The sequence below is a fragment of the Archocentrus centrarchus genome, chromosome 6, assembly GCF_007364275.1.
Source record: "Archocentrus centrarchus isolate MPI-CPG fArcCen1 chromosome 6, fArcCen1, whole genome shotgun sequence".
In the NCBI taxonomy this organism is placed as follows: Eukaryota; Metazoa; Chordata; class Actinopteri; order Cichliformes; family Cichlidae; genus Archocentrus; species Archocentrus centrarchus.
In genome coordinates this window covers 24,319,884-24,339,010 of record NC_044351.1, presented here as the reverse complement: position 1 = coordinate 24,339,010, position 19,127 = coordinate 24,319,884, and the positions used below count along the sequence as shown (strand labels likewise).

Here is a 19,127-nt window from a genome sequence, read left to right as displayed (position 1 = left end):
ACATGCACTTCCCAGCTGTGCTGATTTCTGAGGCAGAAGTTGTTCAGAGGTTATGACAGTGTCTGATCTGATATCTCCCTTACCTGTTTCAGACAAAACAATGCATGTCTTAGACTGAACATTTCCAAGGTCCAATAGTACTGCACAGTACAGCTGGATTTTTCCACTTTTTTTCCTCTGATGCTGCATAGGAAGTATATATTGGAGGGGATTTGGAGCTCCTCCTCCTCCTCCTCTCATATCTGAATGGACAAAAGCTTTTCTCCGTTTGGTGTCAGGCCTGTACTGTGGACATTAGCAGCTCGGCAAACTTACTGGAACTTTTTTTTTTTTAAAGTTCACCATGCAGTTTCTTCCCCAACACAGCTCCACAGGTGAGTTTATTCATTTTGTTACTGATTTTTATTTGTGTGTGTGTGTGTGTGTGTGTGTGTGTGTGTGTGTGTGTGTGTGTGTGTGTGTGTGTGTGTGTGTGTGTGTGTGTGTGTGTTTATCTATTTAGCTTTGTCACAGTAAAATTTTACTGCATAGTTTTATTACTGTGTTAAACTTTGTCATAAATATGTGATTCTGTTATTTAGTTATATATTTACACTTAACATTACTGTTACATAGATGTAAATACTTATTTTTAAGAATAAAATGCACAGCAGATTGTTTTAAAATATTAGAATTAGGTTTTGAAAACTTTATTTCAACCTGATAGCAAGAATATTTTAATCTAATAAAGGCACCTTGTGCATTTCTTAACCTTGGTCAGTTAGAGTTACATATCTTTTTATCTATTTAGTTTAGTAATGATCATCATCTGACAGATCTGAACTTGCAGGATTTTAAATAAATCTTTTATATATGTACGCAAACATTAAAAAAAATTGAGAGGGCTGAGTAATTTTGATTAGAATAATGAATTTCTGTCAGTATGTGTTATCCCCTCTAATGTGTACAAAGGTAAAATTAATTAATTCATGCCTGTAAAATATCAAAAAGCTACATTATCCATGATAAATTGAGCATAATAACTGATTTATGACAACCTATGCATGCTCTAATGATTCCTATATTCTTTGCTGTCTTAGCTTTTAGCATTTTGTTCTGCCCCACCTCCCCAGCCCTCTGAAATTTTCCATTGTTCAACTCACACAGGAACAGATGAACCAGCACCTAATGCAGCCCCTTCTGTCAGTGCACAGGGAGAACAGACAATATCAGCCATATTACAGGGGCTGCTGCTCACACCGAGGGCTTAATTCGAGTAGAGAGATTTATGTTAACAGAGAGCAGCCATATTTTCCAGGGCTAAATGAAGCAAACTTCACTTTGCTGTCAGCCATTTTGGCTTAAAGTGACCATTCAAGCTATACCAGATGGATATGGATATGGATATGTGTTGTGAGCAATTCAATTAAATATTGATTTTTAATCTAGGTATTTTACAAGAAAAACAAACCAGAGAAGCATTTGTAGAGCCCTTGGGACTTTTAAAGAAAGTCATTTGGATTGCATAGATTACCAAAAGATAGTTGTTTCTTCCTTTGCCCATGTTCCACCTCTCTACTGAGTTTCATGCAAATTTGACTGGAGAGTTACATATGAAGCTAAAACTTGGTTAACATGATTACTGGAAAGAGGGAATCACTGGTTCTCTCCAACAGAAACAATATCTGTGCAAACATTTACAGAAATGGCCCATCACACCTAAATTCAGTTTGTTTTTGCACTTTTGATTAAACAAACAAGATGTAACAGAGATATGATGAAGCAATCCAAAAACTGAATAAGCACATTCCCAAAACATGGTCCCTCAGATTTACCTTCCCACTCTTCTGGGAGTCCTAGCCCTCATGTTTGGACAACTCAATTATCTCATTTTACTGTGCTTACAGTGACTGATGTCTGCTATCCCTGTATGTAATTTCTCTCTTGTTTTCAGATCACTGGAGCGCACACTGCTACCTGGTATGTTTGTTCATCCTGATCAGCTGCTCTGGACTGGCTTCCCCCATTTATGCCTCTCCATTGTCAACAGGTGTCTTCTCTGCTTTCTCTGCCACCCAAACCAGCAGTGTAGTGGGAGGCAAGCAGAAGGCAGTGACTTTCAACAGGCTCATGGTCAACATTGGAGGGGATTTCAATCCAGACAGTGGCCACTTCCGCTGCCGCATCCCAGGGGCTTACTATTTCTCCTTCTCTGTGGGGAAATTTCCCAAAAAAATCCTTTCTGTCATCCTGGTGAAGAACAGAGAGGAGGTGCAAGCTATAGCTTATGACGACTTCCGCAAGAAAGGGAGAAAAGTTCAAAGCCAAAGTGTCATGATCGGTTTGAATAAAATGGACACAGTGTGGCTGCGCTTGCAGCCTAGCCCCCAGTATGCTTTGTACAGTAATGCCGGGCCTTACATCACTTTCTCTGGTTACCTCGTCTATCCTGATGTCATGGCAACCAGCTACATCAGCAACCACTTGTCCACGCCTTCTGTGTCCTATCCAAACTGCCCACCTCAGGTCAAAGATCAGACAGAACAGCCACGGTCTGCCTTCTCAGTAGCGCGGACATCCACCCTCATGGGTCAGAGCAGCAGGCTGCAGGAAAAGCCACCAATCACCTTTGATGTAGAATACGTCAACATAGGGGGGCATTTCAACAAAACCTCCGGCCAATTTACCTGCCACTTCCCGGGGGCGTACTTCTTTGCCTTCACTGTGGGGAAACACCCTCGTAAGTCTGTGTCAGTGAAGCTGATGACCGGGACGGGCGAGGTGCAGGCGATGGTGTTTGATGATGATACATCAAAGAGACGTGAAATGCAGAGTCAGAGCTTGTTGCTGTCCCTCAGCAGGGGCGACAGAGTTTGGCTGTACAGTCAACAGGATGAGCGCTTTGCTGTTTACAGCAACCAGGGCAGGTACACCACGTTTTCAGGCTTCCTGGTTTATCCAGATACAGAAATACCTGCCACCAGCCGGGAGAACAGAGGTCACCTATAAATGTCTTCAGGGTAGAGCTGGTTTTGTTGCAAGTCTGCAGCTTATTTCCACATGGATGGATCAGATAGTATTTTTAATCTGTGGTCAGTGTAGTGTAACCGATTTCTCTCTCTCTCTCTCTCAAACATTTTGTTAGTTTTTTTAATTATTAAATAATGTTGTTCCAAGGGTAACATTTGCTGCCACAAGATGGTGGTATGACACAACTATAGTTGCTAACCAGATGGTGAAGTTGGTGCCTTCCTTAAGGTGCAATTTGCTGCAAGAAAATCTTTGATATAGTTTGGGTTTAAATGCACAGATATATTTATCTGAGAATTTTCAATGTAAAAAAAAAAAGAATGTTGGATGACAAAAAAAAAACCCATTGTAAATGCTGTAAAGTTTATTAAAATTTCTTACTGCAAAAATTAAACTTAAGAGTTGCACCTTGTTAATGCTATTTAACTTATATTGAAGATAGATTTGATTAAATGATTTGTGTGTATTTTGGGGAAAGGATCAATAAATTTACTTAAATGAGTTTTTTTTTTAAAGTTTTTTTTTCTTCTAAATCAAACAAATGTTGCTTTGAGGAGTAGAGAACTTAATGGGAAGCCACTCTAACTGAGGATTGCTATGACATACTGTATAACACAGGACTCAACATCTGATAAATCTTTCCTTCAAAATACAGATCCCCAGATGTTACCATTCCTACTTCAGCTTTAAAAGCTTCTGATTCATAGCACCATTACCAAAGAAAGAAACAAAGAGCCAAACATTCAGCAGAAGGGTTTCCAATAAATAATAGTTGACAAATCATCTTAAATAATCTTTATTGGCTATTAGAATATCACAGCCCTATAATTGAGGTGCTTTTGTTTGAGCACATGGCTATCTATAAGCATAAATAAGGAATAAAAAGTCAATGCTTTTGGAAGATGTAAAAATGAAAGATTATACATATTTGATAAATGTAAAAGGTGAAAATGTTTTGTATTGCTTACTCTTTATTGAATAAATGCATCCCATATGTCATGACTAAAAAAAATATTCCCAAGTAAACCTTTTTTCTTGAGAACTAAGTCATTTAATAAGGCAGATCATAGGATTTACCCATTATTAAACTTAATCTAAACCTTCTACTTCTTAGGAGCACCATCTTGGCTTTCCAGTGTTTGTACTTGTTTGAGTAATCAATGTTTTACATGATGCACACTGTTAAAAAAAAAAGAAAAAAAGTTTGCCAATTCCCAAACGCTAAACAGGAGCCTCTTTGTGCTGTATATTGTTAGAAATAATAGTGTGAGCGACGACAAAAGCACAAGCAGCTCTCTAAGCCAATCACTACATGACTAACACCAAGGTCATGGTGTAAGGTCAAGCTCAACAGAGGCAAACAGGGAAAGGATTGTAAGTATGTACTGGAGCTGAGCCATAATGCTGTCTTGTAAGTTAATGTTATCACCCCTGTGGTACCACCTTCTTCTCTTCTGCTGGTGTGTCACTGCACATCCCAGATCTCACAGAGCAGTGGGGTAAATTTGTGGTCGTTTGTTCTCCAAGACGTGAGCATCTCTGCGTGATAGTGGTTGAGCGTCCTCAGCTCTGTCAGACGGCCCAGGAGGCGAGCGAAGTACTGCGGCTCCTGCGGATGCTGCAGGGCACACAGCTTCCTCAGCACATCCAGCATGGTCTCCTGAAGCCTCTCAACGGCCTGCTGATCTTTCACATAGGGCCGATCTGGAGAGGAATGGGGTGGATAGTGGTTATGGTCTTTAAAAATCAGAGACCGAATCATATTAATTTAGGAAACATAACAAAATGGCTCAGAATTAGTATAATTGAAACTATTTGGGCAGCTCACCTGGTGTCAGGACAGTTACAGCAGTAAGGAGAGCCTGTTCCTCCTGCACCATGTGGAGTTCGCCGATGCTTTTGTAAAAGCTGAACATGGGTGTGATAAATTCCTCTGATATACCTGCCAAAAAAGAAAGCAACATATTTTTATTTACCAGTAAAAGAAAATAAAAATGAACTGGAATAAACAAGCAAGGCCAAGCAAAGACACTGAACAAAGTAAGGAGCCATCTCTTAAGCTCTGGTTTCATTACTTAAAGTACACTTAACATTTAAACTGTTGATAAATTGTTATAACCTCCAAAAAAAAAATCTGTCAGCACATTGAAAAGGCTGCTGAGCGCTGGTGTACTTTTATAGCTTCAAGATGCACAAACAGAAAAGGCCTGTCTTATGCAACAGCCTGTACTTTGACCAGGACATTCAGCCTTGCTAGATCTACAATATTGCCATCTACCGTCCTATCCCCTGTCTATAAAATTAAAAATGAAACATACAGTGAAGTTCTTTATGTTTCATGTAAAATATATTCGGTTTTAAGCCTTTAAAGCTAATATGATCAGACTGGGGTCAGACATGATTTTTTTTCCAGAAAGCTCCCACAGTTAAATCAAAAACACATACAGAGTCTAAGGTGGATGCGCTCTGTTGTATTAAGGGAAGAAGAGCAGGGAGGAGGTGGATGAAGACATGAGAGAAGCAAGGCGAGAGAGCTCAGAAAGAGCTGTTATGACTGAACTGTGTATTTATGATGTAAAGGCATAAACAATTACTGAAAAATTATTTACATTTAATCATATATTTTATCATCAAATATTTGTAAAAATTTAAATACTGTCACTATAGTACAACACAGTCAGACCAGTCAGAAAACATAATTTCTAAATTAAACCAAACACACTGCCTTCTCTGCCTTTCTTTGATTCTAGGCGGTGATTCAATAATAAATAAGGGTACACATTTCAAACTACTCTCTATATAATTTAAAAGTTTTTATTCAGTATGCTCTTGCACGTTGGCAGCAGTTCCTGCTTTTGAAGCTCTCCGGCTAGCAGTGGGTGCCTGTCTGCTCGGGCACATCATCGAGCTTTCAGAAATGCCAGTGGGGCTCAGAGGGAGAGAAGTGGACAATAGCACTTTTGATGTTTTGATAAGGAACAATGGCTTCCTCAGACAGCTTTGCGCACTTATTCTCCCAGACTGGCCTTTACTGTGAATATCTCTTAGAGCCACCATTCACACCAGAGCAGAGCTGAAGGGCCCAGTGATGCACACACACACTCCTGCCATCATCGCTGCTGTCCGTCTAACTGTCCAACTTGGTTGACATAATGACACCTCACATTAATATAAATGATTTAAAAAAAAAAAAACAGCAGACAACATAGGGGGTGTATGTGTAAATAGAGAAGCAGCAAAAATCTATACGTTTGAGGAAAAACGGCAGAAGAAACTCCTTGATCTGCAAACATGGATGTGCATGTTCACCTAAACAGAGTGAAACAATAGCCAGTGAAGGTGTGTGTTCATGTGTAATGCACACCCAGCCAGAGATCAACAGGTCAGCACACAGAACCCAGCTAGATTCACACAGATCAAATATTAATTAAGGACCTGAAAGACATAGCTGCTTGGCTGCAAAAGACCAAGACTGCTGAAGGTCATGAAGTAAGAGTTAATATATTGTAATTGCACATATCAAAAGTTGCATCTGAATTTTAAGTGCTGACACATTTAGGTGCTGCTCACCGCTCTTGCGTATCCTCTCCTCTAAAAGTTGCACGTGTCCAGTGGGCATCTTTTTGCTTAAAACCTGAGCTGAGCGCAGATATGTGGCTTCCACCGCTGAACCTTTCAGCAGAGCGATCTGATCTTCGTGATCCAGAGAAAGAAATCCTGCAACAGGCATAACACTAGTCATTACAACAGGCAAGAAACAATGTTTTTTATTCACACTCCCAGCATCCGTTGTGCTTCTGTCCATGATCTTCAGATAAAACTCTGCTGTATACACCAAAGGATTAGCAAAAAAAAAAATACCTGGAATACTTTTTGTAAACTCCACCAAAACTTGAACCTGACTTGTTGCCACTTCTGTCAATAGGAGAAAGTTCTCCTCTGCACCGTACTGTTCTTGTAGCTGGAGGAGAACAGCAGGAAAACAGGTCAGAGGGAAGAGGGAGCAAACATCAAAAAAAAAAAAAAACTCCACAAAGCATACTAATAAACCAGTCTCAGTATGTGGTTATGGAAACATTATTTTACCCAACAGGCTGGTGCTGCCTGCCTGATGTCTGTGTATACAGGTTTTATTTTCTAAGCTGCATTCCCTACAGCTGCTTTTCAGCAGCAGTGTCTGCTTGGTTTTTTTAATATCAATAATTCATTTTAAGATACTGTACCAGCTTTTTAGCAAAATCGTGAGGAATCTGATGTTTGTTGTAAGCATCTACGATGAGTTTCATGAGTGCCTGCTGCTCTTTGGTGATTTCAACTTTTTCCTGGATTTAAAGAGAAATCAAAAACAGCGCATTGTTAAGTGGTGACATCTTGTGTCTCTGTTTGAGAGCATCTGTGAAGTCTGAATGCACTGCAGATGTTGTGTTTACCTTTGACAGTCTGGTGGTAGAGGTGACCTGTTTGTTGTCTGCGTTGTCTGGCCCCTCTGTCTCATCTCCGGTCGACTGTCCTGGGGAGGCTTTGGTGTTCTTCCGCAGCCTTTTAGATTTACACTGGATCTCTGTCAGCAGGCCTGTCAGTAGTGACGAAGGCTTCACTTTGTGTGTTAAATACCTTACAGGTTTTTAATCCAGCAGCAGTGCTGAATGATTATTTTTGATCTACAGTATGAGACCTTTGATCATCTATGTACAGCAAGTAGGCATATTACTTTTGTAACTGTCTTTGTTTGCTATTTTAACATCATATCCACATTCAGTTGTACTCTATCAAACATGTGGTTCCTTTTCTACCAGGATAAATATTTTAATTCCCCCCCAAAAACTCTGCAACTGCAATTCCTTTAGATTTCTGATTGACTTTGTTCAACTGAATAATTAGTTTAGCACTGAGAAGAGAAAGGTTCTCCATTACCATCCGTCTTCTCACATCATGACCAAAAACCTGACTTGCTAGGCTCTTGTTGAGGCAGCAGATAGAGAGAGTCGTGAATGCCTTCCATCTTGCATTATTCATCACAGCTTCTCTGTACTATTTATGAGCAACAGGAGTCCAGTCTCTCATCCTTCTCTTTTCAGATGACAGCTTTATAATAGACCCCAATAATCCTGCAATACCCAGCTTCAGAAAAGTACGTTCTCCTATTTACTGATTCTCCCATTTAAGAGCCATCAAAGTTTAGAGGCAAAAAAGAGGCAAATCCAAGTTAATGGCATGTTCATATTTTTTCTTGATTCTAATATATAGATACTACTGCGTTTGCATGTGGACGGTGCAAATATATTTGAAATGTGGAATTTAAAAAATGAATTTACACAAATTTTTTTTTGAATTTCCTGTTTCAGCACCAACAAACCCACCCACAAACAACGAGTACTCACATTCTGCCAGCATGCCCATCTCCTTGCACTTTCTCAGCCGGCACTCTTGGCATTTCCTGCGCATGTACATGTCCATCTCACAGTTTCCACCGCTCTTGCACTTGTACACAGCATTTTTTGTGATGCTCCGTCTAAAGAAACCTGAACATTGTAAAAACATATTATTAATAACAAGTGATGCCAAGACATTTTAAACTTTGATATACACATTGCTCATAGCTCAGCTAATTGTGTGATTTCCAACCAGTCGCGGCAGATGGCTCCCCCTCACTGAGCCTGGTTCTGCCAGAGGTTTCTTCCTGTTAAAAAGGAGTTTTTCCTTCCCACTGTCGCCAAGTGCTTGCTCATAGGGAGTCGCTTGATTGTTTGGGGTTTCTTTCTAATATTTTTCTAATACTTTACCTTACAATATAAAGTGCCTAGAGGTGACTGTTGTGATGAATTTCAAAAGAAATGAATGTTCATAATCTACATTTATAGTACAAGAGTCCAAATAAGAGCTAATTAAATCTATTAACATTTATTTGCAGTTATTTTATTCCTCTACAGTTGTACAATGTTGTATAGATTGTGAACAGAAAAACTGAGAGGCTATCCTCTGTGGAAGCTTGTTTGCCTCACTGAAAAATTATTTTCAGTGGCAGAAACAAGCTTCTATAATCCTCAGTAGTTAGGTGTGTGAGAGGATGAATGGTGTGGTGCTGGTTATTTTAACTTGCACAAATTAAACAAGTTATGTTATGGTTTCTGAATCAGGTCATGACACAACACAAGCATAAACATTTTTAATAAGGGTGTATTAAATTTGGTTATTAAAAAAATTCTGAAGCCATTAAAGACAATGAATGGCACATTATTTGGGTGACACATATTCTTATGTCATTAATAAGTTCATTTCTGTTAATATGTGGCATCAATTTATTAGTGCTATAGTCTATATCATCGCTTTTGACTATGCCAAATACATTTCCTGTTTTTTGTGGTATTGATACTTAAACATAAACAAAGGATAAGAATAATTCCCATCCCCATATTGTCCCATTCTTATTTCAGCTTTTTGTAAATTATAGTGTTGCTATAATCAGATAGAGCTTAAATTACTGCTTCACTAACTGTTCTAATATAGTTGCAGAGTGAACCCAGCTGGCTTTTATCCAGACACCACACAAATAACTAATGCTGGACCACTGACATGCACTCTCTCTCTTTCACACACACACACACACACACACACACACACACACACACACACACACACACACACACACACACACACACACACACACACTCAGAATAACCGTGGAACAGTTAGCAGACATTCTGACATCATTAAGCACAATGGCATGCAGTAACTGAGCTCAGGTTGCTCGTGCATTGTACAGCAGAAAACTGAGAAGGAACCTAATCTGGCAGCAGTGCCAGGTAGACCCGAGCCTATTCTCAGTCAAATGGCAGGACAGGTCAGCAGCCACACTCCTGGCATTGTCCCACCTCACAGTGTGGAATTACACTTATATTATTTCACCCTGTCGTTTGGCAAGATCCACACCAAATCCACAGTGTCATAAAGACCCGGTGACAGCAAAGCAGTGACCTTCACCAGTTCATTCTCAAGTTAATGATTTATAAAAGGGACAAAAAGGGCTGTAAAGTCCTTGCTCGTACTGTAATATTGCCTCATTTTATTGGTTTTGATCCCTTAAAATTGGCTTCAAACCCTTCAGTGCATGATTACATAGTTTACCTCCAGTACCTGGCAGGTAATTAAATACAGAATCAATGGCATTTTGTACTCAGTGTACAGCAGCTGTAAAGGATTGCAAACACTCTTTTTACAGGAGTCGAGTAAGATATCAGGTCCGGCATTAGAGCTGCTTACAATTGGACTTCCTACTGTTCAAGAGCTCTGCAACTAACAAGATTTTAATAGCACGTGTTTTCTCTTCTCTAGCTGTTTGAACAGCATCATGTAGTTTAGTCATCATGACTAGACCCCTAAAAGTCAACAGTTAAAGGCAATAACATGATATTGGAATGTGGAGCAAATGGCATTCAACTCATTTGCATACAGTTATACACTAGACCAGCCTACAAACCCTACAAACACAGTCAGTCTTAGATGAACAGATTATAAAAGTTTCAGCAGAACTTAATGTAACCTGAACTCAAGACTTTGAATTTGTCTTAAGAGCTGATCAGAAATACACAACTCAGTATAAGCAGTTTCATGTAGGACATAGAGCATTTTCCCTCCAATTAAATAGGCATCATAGATTATGTATTTGTCTTTTTTCCATTTTGATTGCATTAAAAAAAATTAAAAAATAACAAATTAAACTCTGGGAAATCAGTCACAAAAATATGTGACAGATGACTCAGTAATGAAACTTAGTGACAGCAGAGGTGTGTCAGAGGTACTGTCTCCCCCTTGAAATGTGATTGCCCCCATTCTGAAATGGGACATTCTGCATAAAATATTTTGATACTAACTCTTTTGTACTTTTACTTTAGAAGTTTTTGGAATTAATTATCATTATTTATTTATTTTTTTTCACTATAGCATTTTGAAGTCACTGCAGAAGTACAGTAGAAATCGCCTAAGTCAAAGTTGCACAAATCTGATTTTTGCTCTAGTCAGATGGCTTCTGCAGGTCCCAATTTTGTAAATTCCTAAAAAAATCATCACCTAAATCAGATCATCCAAGTTGGTTTTTCGTCTACCTCGTATGAAAAATCTGGTCCCATTGTAATGCATTACCAATTAAACGTGATCGCACAAGTCGGATGAGTTTCAGCTCCTGCCATGCCCAATTCCAATATCTACAAACTCCGTGTATCCGCTCATTCATGCACAACTACACACACTAACACCACATGGAGATCGAGTGTCTATACAGTGATGTCTGGATTGGCTGCACTGGGCGAATCAATTCACTTCACCGGACACAATCATGGCAAGCACAGGAGTCAAGTGTAAGCTACAAACTTGCATTTACGAGCAAAAATATGAGATTATAAAATTTACGGAAGCAAATCCAGGGATGAAGCAGAAAGCCATTGCCGCGAAATTCCATTAGACCCCAAAATGTCTGATATTTTGAAGAATCAAATTTTATCCGACTTACACATAAGACAGATTTTTTACAAGTCGGATAAATTTCCATGGCCATTTTAATCTGACTTAGGTGATTTCTACTGTACTTTAAACCTGCATTCTTTCTAATGGCCAGCAGGGAACAACTCCTCGAGGTACAAAAAGAAGCCTAATTGTATAGAAGTCTATGGACAAATGGACCTCAGCCCCCTTTGATCTGTGATGAGTTTATGGTCTCAATTTCTAGTTTCAAGTCTCATTAAATACAAGATTATGTTTATTTTGAAAATCACAGTCCACTTAGAGTCACACAGGAAAACAAATAACAGGATTCTCCCATACGAGTCCCTCAGTTTCCACCCCTTGTTCATGACATCGGGTTTAAAGCACCAAGACTGCGATTATTAAATAGCTCCACTCGAGCATTCACAATGGAACATCCTTAACTATTGGGTGACGTCACCGTGGCTGCATCCTATTTTTTAGGATGTCTTTTCCTTCACTTAAGTAACGGATCTTAATGCTTCTTCCACTGATGTGTAAACAAAAACAGCTTTGAGATGTGTGTGCACTATAGAAGCATCTGAAAATTGTGCCCAGTGTTATTGTGATCAGTGTTCAACCCTGTTTTCATTTGATAGAAGTTTTATATTTCCCACGAGCCCCCACCCATCTCATCTTTGGTTCCCCCTGAGCCACCGCATTTAGAAAATCCTTAATTTGCCAGTGTGTTTCAGTACCAGCAACTACCCTTACCATTATAGTGCAAAGAGCATGAGCTATTATGCTGCAGTTACAGTTAAGGATCGTATTGCTGTTTCCTGTGTTACAACTTACCTTTACATCCCTCACAAGTGAGAGCATTATAGTGATATCCAGAGGCCTTGTCTCCACATACAACACATAGATCCTCCCCTTTGACCCTTCCAGCTTGTGTCATGTGCCGGCTCCTCTTGCACACAACTGGCACAGCAGAGGAGCCCTCCTCCATCTCAGCCTCATAGCTGCCCTCCAGGGGTCCTTTTCTCAGTTCATATATCCCTGTGTGAGAGTACCATTCATCTCCATTGTACTGTGGGTAGTAGTTCTGAGTAGAGTAGTATGGAGTGGTTGACACTGTTGGCTCCATAAACTGGTACTGCATGCTGGGATAACCAGTAAAAGGTAAGATGTCTGGATCCTGCAGGAGAGGACTGCCTTGATCTGCGAGGATATCTAAGAGAAGAAGAGAAATAAGATGATAAAAGAGGAGTGCTGAGGTTTTTAGCCCACGCTGTAAAGACTATATAAGAAACACTGATATTTGGTTTCATCTCAGTCAAATGTAATGTGAGACTCATTACTCATTCCTTGATTAATATTTATGGCTAGAGTGTCAAACCATCAAAATACTAAAAGGAAGCATTAGGAAAATATGACTCCTCCTGCCATTAATTCATAAAAAGCAGATTTAGGACCCAAATGCAGGACTCCGGGGTAGAAAGAGAGCCAGCGATTAATGATAACTAATGAATGCAGAGTGGTGTATAAACAGAATGAAAAGAGGTGAATAAAAAAGAAACACTCAGTGTATCATGGGAACCCCCCAGCAGCCTAGGCCTATTGCAGCATAACTAAGGAATAGTTCAAGGTCACCTGATCCAGCCCCAACTATAAGCTTGATCAAAAAGGTAAGTTCTAAGCTTAATCTTAAAAATAGAGAAGGTGTCTGTCTCCCAAGTCCAACCTGGGAGCTGGTTCCACAGAAGAGGGGCCTGAAAGTATTATAGAAACCACAAGTAAGCCAGCAGTCTGGGAGTGAAGTGGGGATGATGTGGTACTATGAGGGCTTTAAGATAAGATGGGGCCTGATTATTCAAGGTCTTGCATGTAAGAAGACTTTAAATCCAATTATGGATTTAACAGGGAGCCAGTGAAGAGAAACCAATGTGGGAGAAATATGCTCTCTCTTTCTAGTCCCTGACAAAAAGCAAGTAATGAGCAAACTAAAATCCAAGGAATATTAAATAAACTGTAATTTAGAAATCCAGAAACTCAAAACCTTTGTTCCAAGAACAATGATAATTAAACAAAGTTGAAGGTTTAACTACTTTCTCATAGGCAGCAACCCACAAAACATACCGCGCATATACTATAAACCCATAAATGATTAACTACTTGCTTGCACAGAGCACACTGTGTCCTTTAGATGTAACAGCAAACAACATCCACATTTGGAAGTGATATTAAGTCAAAGGATGTTAACAGGATCATACTTTTGTTTCAATATTGCATATTGACAAGTTTCATTTCTTTCATATACAACTGAGGAAGGATGACTACTCCAAAGACAACACAATCATCTCTTAACTGAAGTGACTGTCAGGTGTTCAAATTTGTTTTTAAAGCCATCAGACCCACCTAATACTAACAGATTATCAGTATAATATAATGTAACACTGACCTCTTGAAGATTTGATCTGGACCATGGCCATTTCCGTGAGACCAAACACACAGACTATTTTGAAACTTTGCTCTCTGATCCCCAATGTCCGGCTGTGCTCTGGTGCTGAGTTCTACCTTTGTGTTTAACCAAAACCATAATCTTCAATTTCTTCCTTTTGATCAGAACGCTTTCCACTAATGATTTGAGTACAGTACCTTCTGTAGCAACTTGGCACTTACTTGAGTAATCCCAGGAGGAGCAAAGGTTGCCACAGCTACTTATTAACCATACAGTCACATTTCTTCGCACTGCTACAAGTAGCCAGCTGATATCAGAAGTCATTTCCAGATGTGGACACAAGTATAAGCTGATTGCTACTGTTCAGCGAGCTTGAATTTGTGGGTGGCCAGAAACAGTCGGAACTGGCTCGTGCAATTGTTAGGAGGAACATGAGTGTCCATAAATGCTCTTCAGGTGCTGGATCAAAGTTACCTGTTGTTGGTTTACATTTTCTTTCAAATTTAACATCCGATTTATAAAGTAGGTGATAATAGGTGTGCTCAGTGTGTTTTTGAGAAAGTATTTCTAGAGTTTAGTCATTGCCAACTATTTTGTTCAGCCTTTTAGTGCAACATGTGGTGCTGTTGTGCTACCACTTACTCTGATTTGATGGAGGTGTTCTGAGTCACTGGCAGTTAACTGGCTATTGTGATAGTAAAATGTCCCCAAAACAGCCTCATACCATTAAATAAATCTATTTGTTTATATACCTCTGGAATGCAAAGATGAAAATGAGTAATAAATGATCGATAAATTCTACCTTAAGTTATAATATTCATTTTTTTGTTAAATGGTAGCTTGACTGGTAGCTGAGAGTCCACACAGCAGTAGCTGTTTGCTAAGCTTAACTGCAGTTAATTCATATTACTGAAACTCTCAGTTGTGTTTGTATTCGTGGTGCCAATGGGTGTATAGAGCCTTTTGTTCTACATATGTGCTAAAGAGTAGGGTAAAGGTTAGGGATGGGGTTGGGGTTGGGTTTTTATGGTGCATGTATGACTCACATCTATTCATGCGTATAACAAAAAAAAAAAAAAAAAAAAAAAGATTCGGTCTTTACTCCAGTTTTGGTTAGTAATGTTCTACTATTTCCCTTTTCCCTCAGTTTTTCTGATGTCAATGCTAAAAATTAGGACTCCATCCTCTCATCCAAGTATGGTCACTTGTGGTTCTGAAAATCAAGCTTGCAACAGTTTGAACCTTCAAAATAGTTCACAGACCTATTAATGGGTGATGCTAGGGTGGCTACATCCATCTTTTATATACAGTCTATTGTTCTGCCTTCTCTAAAGGGGACAACACTAATACATTTCAAATGCAGACCGCTAAACATGACTATAGATGATTTTACCATGCTCATGCCTATTATAATTGCTAAATATCAGTATGTGAATATTGTCACTTGTTCAAATATTGCTGTGTGCTCCTGGAACTGTTTTGTCTTTGTGTGAACTGGCTCCAGCCATGAAAACTTACCATAAAAGTGGGAACTCTCTGATAGGGAGAATTCATCACTGGGTGGGAGTTGCAGTGGTCCCACCACATTGATGTCAGGGCACACCCACTCATTCATTCAGGAGCGCTGTTTGTCACCAACTCAGAAAACACAGGTTGGACTGGGCTGCAAAACAGTCACTCTGTGACTTTGGATTATCTCTGTAACAAGCATGAAAAGGTGATTTGTAAACCACGATGAAGAGATGCAGAACACGTGTGCTGCAAGACCCGATGACACTTGCACCACATAGGAATTAAACATTATCCTGGGAGTCTCCACATCACTGCACCTGACAGGTCTCTCCCACATGGGGATGAGATGTTTGGTACTTCCCTGCAGTGAGTTGAAGGTCAGGTGACTGCACTGCCTTGGGACGAGCAAGTCATGGGAAGAGGTCCATTCTTTATTTGTTTTATCACCTGTCTTGCTACAAATTCAAGTAAGACTGTGTCATTAGTATGACAAGATCATTGTCTTTGCTAATCCAATTTCACAAACATATCAAATGCAGGCCTCCCCTGTTAGAGAGCAGAAAATACTGCTTATTAAATCTTATATTAAAACCTCAACAGCTGATGACACTGAGAGCATCTTGTACAATATCACAAGACAGGTTCTCAAATGTGTCCAAGGCCTTTCTGCTAGGGACAAAATATTATCCCATGTGTGACATTACTTTTATAGACCTCACCAGCCACATTTTTAATTAACTCAGTGTAATTTCCCTTGAGATAAAAAAGCTACCCACAAAGATTCAGAAACCTCCTGCCCACACTTCAGCCAAACACTCTTTTCTACCCTTCAAAACAGTGGCACACCAGAGCCTCATAATAGCCGGTGAATGAGAAATGTTCATACTCAATCTCTGAGTTCTTACCTTCTCCTGGGCAGCTGAGGCTGAATTCCTGCTTGCTGCCTTTTGTCTTCCACTGCCTTTTTTAGGGGTAGGGTGGGGAGAGAGGGGGGATATCCACGCTACAGCTCCATCAATATTTTTTAATGAACATTAAGCTGCTGGTGCCTGGACATCGGTGAGAGCATGTGTGACTGAGTTGGAGTCGAGGAGAAATAGTGGTTATTAATTAAACTGTTCAGCCCTGTTCATGTACACCCCCCCCCCCCCCCTTTTCCCGCAAGCCAAAATCCGTCTTTATCTGAACAAGACAACAGACTGTCGCATGAATTCCCACCCACATACACAAACATCACACATGGAACCATATCCAGTCATTAGCATGCCACAAATACTGGTATGAGTGAGAGCCAGCTGATTATAAGTACTGTCTATTAATATCAATCTAACAGGTTAGTTATAATAATAATAAAAACAGAGAATAGCTTTGTATTTTGTGAGAAATGTTTGTTTTCTTTAAAACTTTTTTTATAGGTACAAAAACAAATTGAGATATCATGGAAAACTTCAGAAAGCAAATGTGTTGCAATAGTTCCCAACTGTCCTTGAACTGATCATACCTGTTTTATCATGTCATTACAGCGTGCAATACCAGTCGACACCAGATTTATTTGTATTGGCATTCCACAGAACCCCGGGTACCTGCCCTAGTGCCAGTGCAGATTCCAAGATGAACATGCACACTGGAAATTTCTCTTTATGATTCTTAATTTTCCCTAAAATAAGTTTAATCATTGATGGGTTGTTGCTCCATTCAAAGAGGCCCTTCTGAGTCAACAGACAGTCTCTTTCAAATAAACAGAACCTTTGCCATTGGCTGATGTCTGTTTGTGGACTATCTGCTCTGTGTTTGAGAGCATGTGAAGAATGAACCAGCAGCTATGCTGTAAATGGTTCGAATCAACTCTACTAAACATAAGTTACATGTATATGTAGTAGTCAGTGTTCTTACAAGTATGGACAATTTTACTTTAAAATGATTAGAGCATAAAATAACTCCATCTCCAGCTGATGTTGGGCTTTATCTTTCCTCTTGGTGATTTGTTTGTTAGTCCAGAAAGACCATGTCATTATGGGGTGGCAATCAGTACTGTAACAGAGGCACACCTTGGTGGCATAAATGATATAACAGGCTACATGTTCACCAGAGCATTAGATCCCTGCACAGCTGACCAGCAGCAAAGTCCACAGTCCTTGAAATGTCTTATCATCATGTGAAAGGGAATAATCATTGGATTTTTTGTAGGCAAATCACACATAGCATTAATTAAGTTTTATGAAAGGGGGATCAGCTCATACAAGAGAGGCTAACATGCTAAGCTGGAGAAGAACATCCTGTTCAGTGATTATCTTCGGTGGTGTAAATAAAGCAGGCAGACAGATAAGACAAAGGATGTTTACAGTGAGATGGAAAACAGACCCATCCTAGGAATATTTAAAAATGTCTCATTTGGCTAAGCTGACATAAGGAATGGCATTATGAGAAATTATGATAATCAAACTTCTATAGAGACAGCATATTTTGCTTAATGATAATAATTAAAGGATAATTTACTGAGGAGCTGGGTAGAAATAAATTCAACTAAACCTAATAATATTATACACAGAGTTAAAAGATCCAAAAAATGTCTAAGTATTATTTAATACTAGCATTTCCATGAAGTCTGCTGACTTTGGTAATTACATCATTTCCCTTCGAGTGCCGCTGCCAATTTTACCACAAACTGCAGCAATATTGATACATTCCTGAAGATTCCAGGCATGTTCACATAAAAGGAAAAAAAAATCAAAATTTAAACAATAAGCATGGAACATCTTTTAACAATTCTGCTATCAAATCGTGCCCTAGCCTGAAAATCCATACAGTTACAGCAATCTGACTGCAGAAGGGTCATTATCATAATGAAAATTCACTGAATGCAAATTGGGAAAAAGCTTTGAATGTCATTTTGTCACAAGACTGAATATATATAGCTACATAGCTATAGCTACATATTATATTGAGCCATTGAGAAACCTGCAAAATAAAAAATGCATGAATTGTATCAAGGTTGGCAAATTCCACTATGTCAGAGATTGTTAGTGATGCTAAGCAATCAGTATAAGAAGCCTTTATGATATTCTTCCTGAATAAATACATCTATGGCGTAGTTTAAAAAAGTCCTATGTGACCTCCTTCCCAAGCTGTTGTGCTCACAAAATTTTCAGTAAACTTAACGTTTGACTTGAGGTCAAGGTCACAAAAATTCAAACTTATCTGAGACTTTTAGTAGATATATTTAGTGCATCAATTTGAAAATCCTGGGTGACCTCTTTCTCAAGTTGTTATGTTGACAGATTTGGATATCCACGCCACCTGCCACCCGCCCAGCGGGGTGACAGCAATACCCCATCAGCCTTTTTGAGCTGAGGGGTGAAAATGTTTTTGTTTTGTTGTTTTTGTTTTTAATGCAAAATTATAAGACTGCTAAACTTCACTTAAGCTAATTCCAGTAGTGAGATTTGCAGTGTTAGTGTCTTTTGTAGCATTTTTAATGGAATTATCTGACCATTTCGTGCAGGCCATCCAAGAAGTTGTGCTTCGGTTTTGGTGACTGAACTTCTTGTATTTTACATGTATGTTTGTTAAACCTCAGTCACAAAGGCCTAGAAACTAGTCAGTGACCCTCTGGCAACTTTTGGGTGCTAGGGAAAAATGCATTCCATAACTAGTTGGCGAGTGGTTGCTGGCTGTTGCCAGGTGAAAT

General features: G+C 39.3%; 2 protein-coding genes across 2 annotated transcripts; one reads left to right on the top strand and one right to left on the bottom strand.

Annotated features, from left to right (window-relative positions):
* Positions 1-304: 304 nt before the first annotated feature.
* c1qtnf13 (C1q and TNF related 13) lies at positions 305-2,988 on the top strand. Its single transcript, XM_030732382.1, has 2 exons — positions 305-374; positions 1,934-2,988. The coding sequence occupies exons 1-2, from the start codon at positions 344-346 to the stop codon at positions 2,986-2,988; spliced, it is 1,086 nt and encodes a 361-aa protein (XP_030588242.1). The 5' UTR covers positions 305-343.
* Positions 2,989-3,906: 918 nt separating this feature from the next.
* nr1h4 (nuclear receptor subfamily 1, group H, member 4) lies at positions 3,907-16,519 on the bottom strand. Its single transcript, XM_030732039.1, has 10 exons — positions 16,345-16,519; positions 15,446-15,625; positions 12,322-12,699; positions 8,391-8,531; positions 7,440-7,582; positions 7,233-7,331; positions 6,871-6,970; positions 6,580-6,726; positions 4,838-4,951; positions 3,907-4,713 (listed from the first exon to the last, which is right to left on the bottom strand). Exons 2-10 carry the CDS (start codon positions 15,540-15,542, stop codon positions 4,475-4,477), a joined length of 1,458 nt encoding a protein of 485 aa, XP_030587899.1. The 5' UTR covers positions 15,543-15,625; positions 16,345-16,519; the 3' UTR covers positions 3,907-4,474.
* Between the last annotated feature and the right edge of the window lie 2,608 nt (positions 16,520-19,127).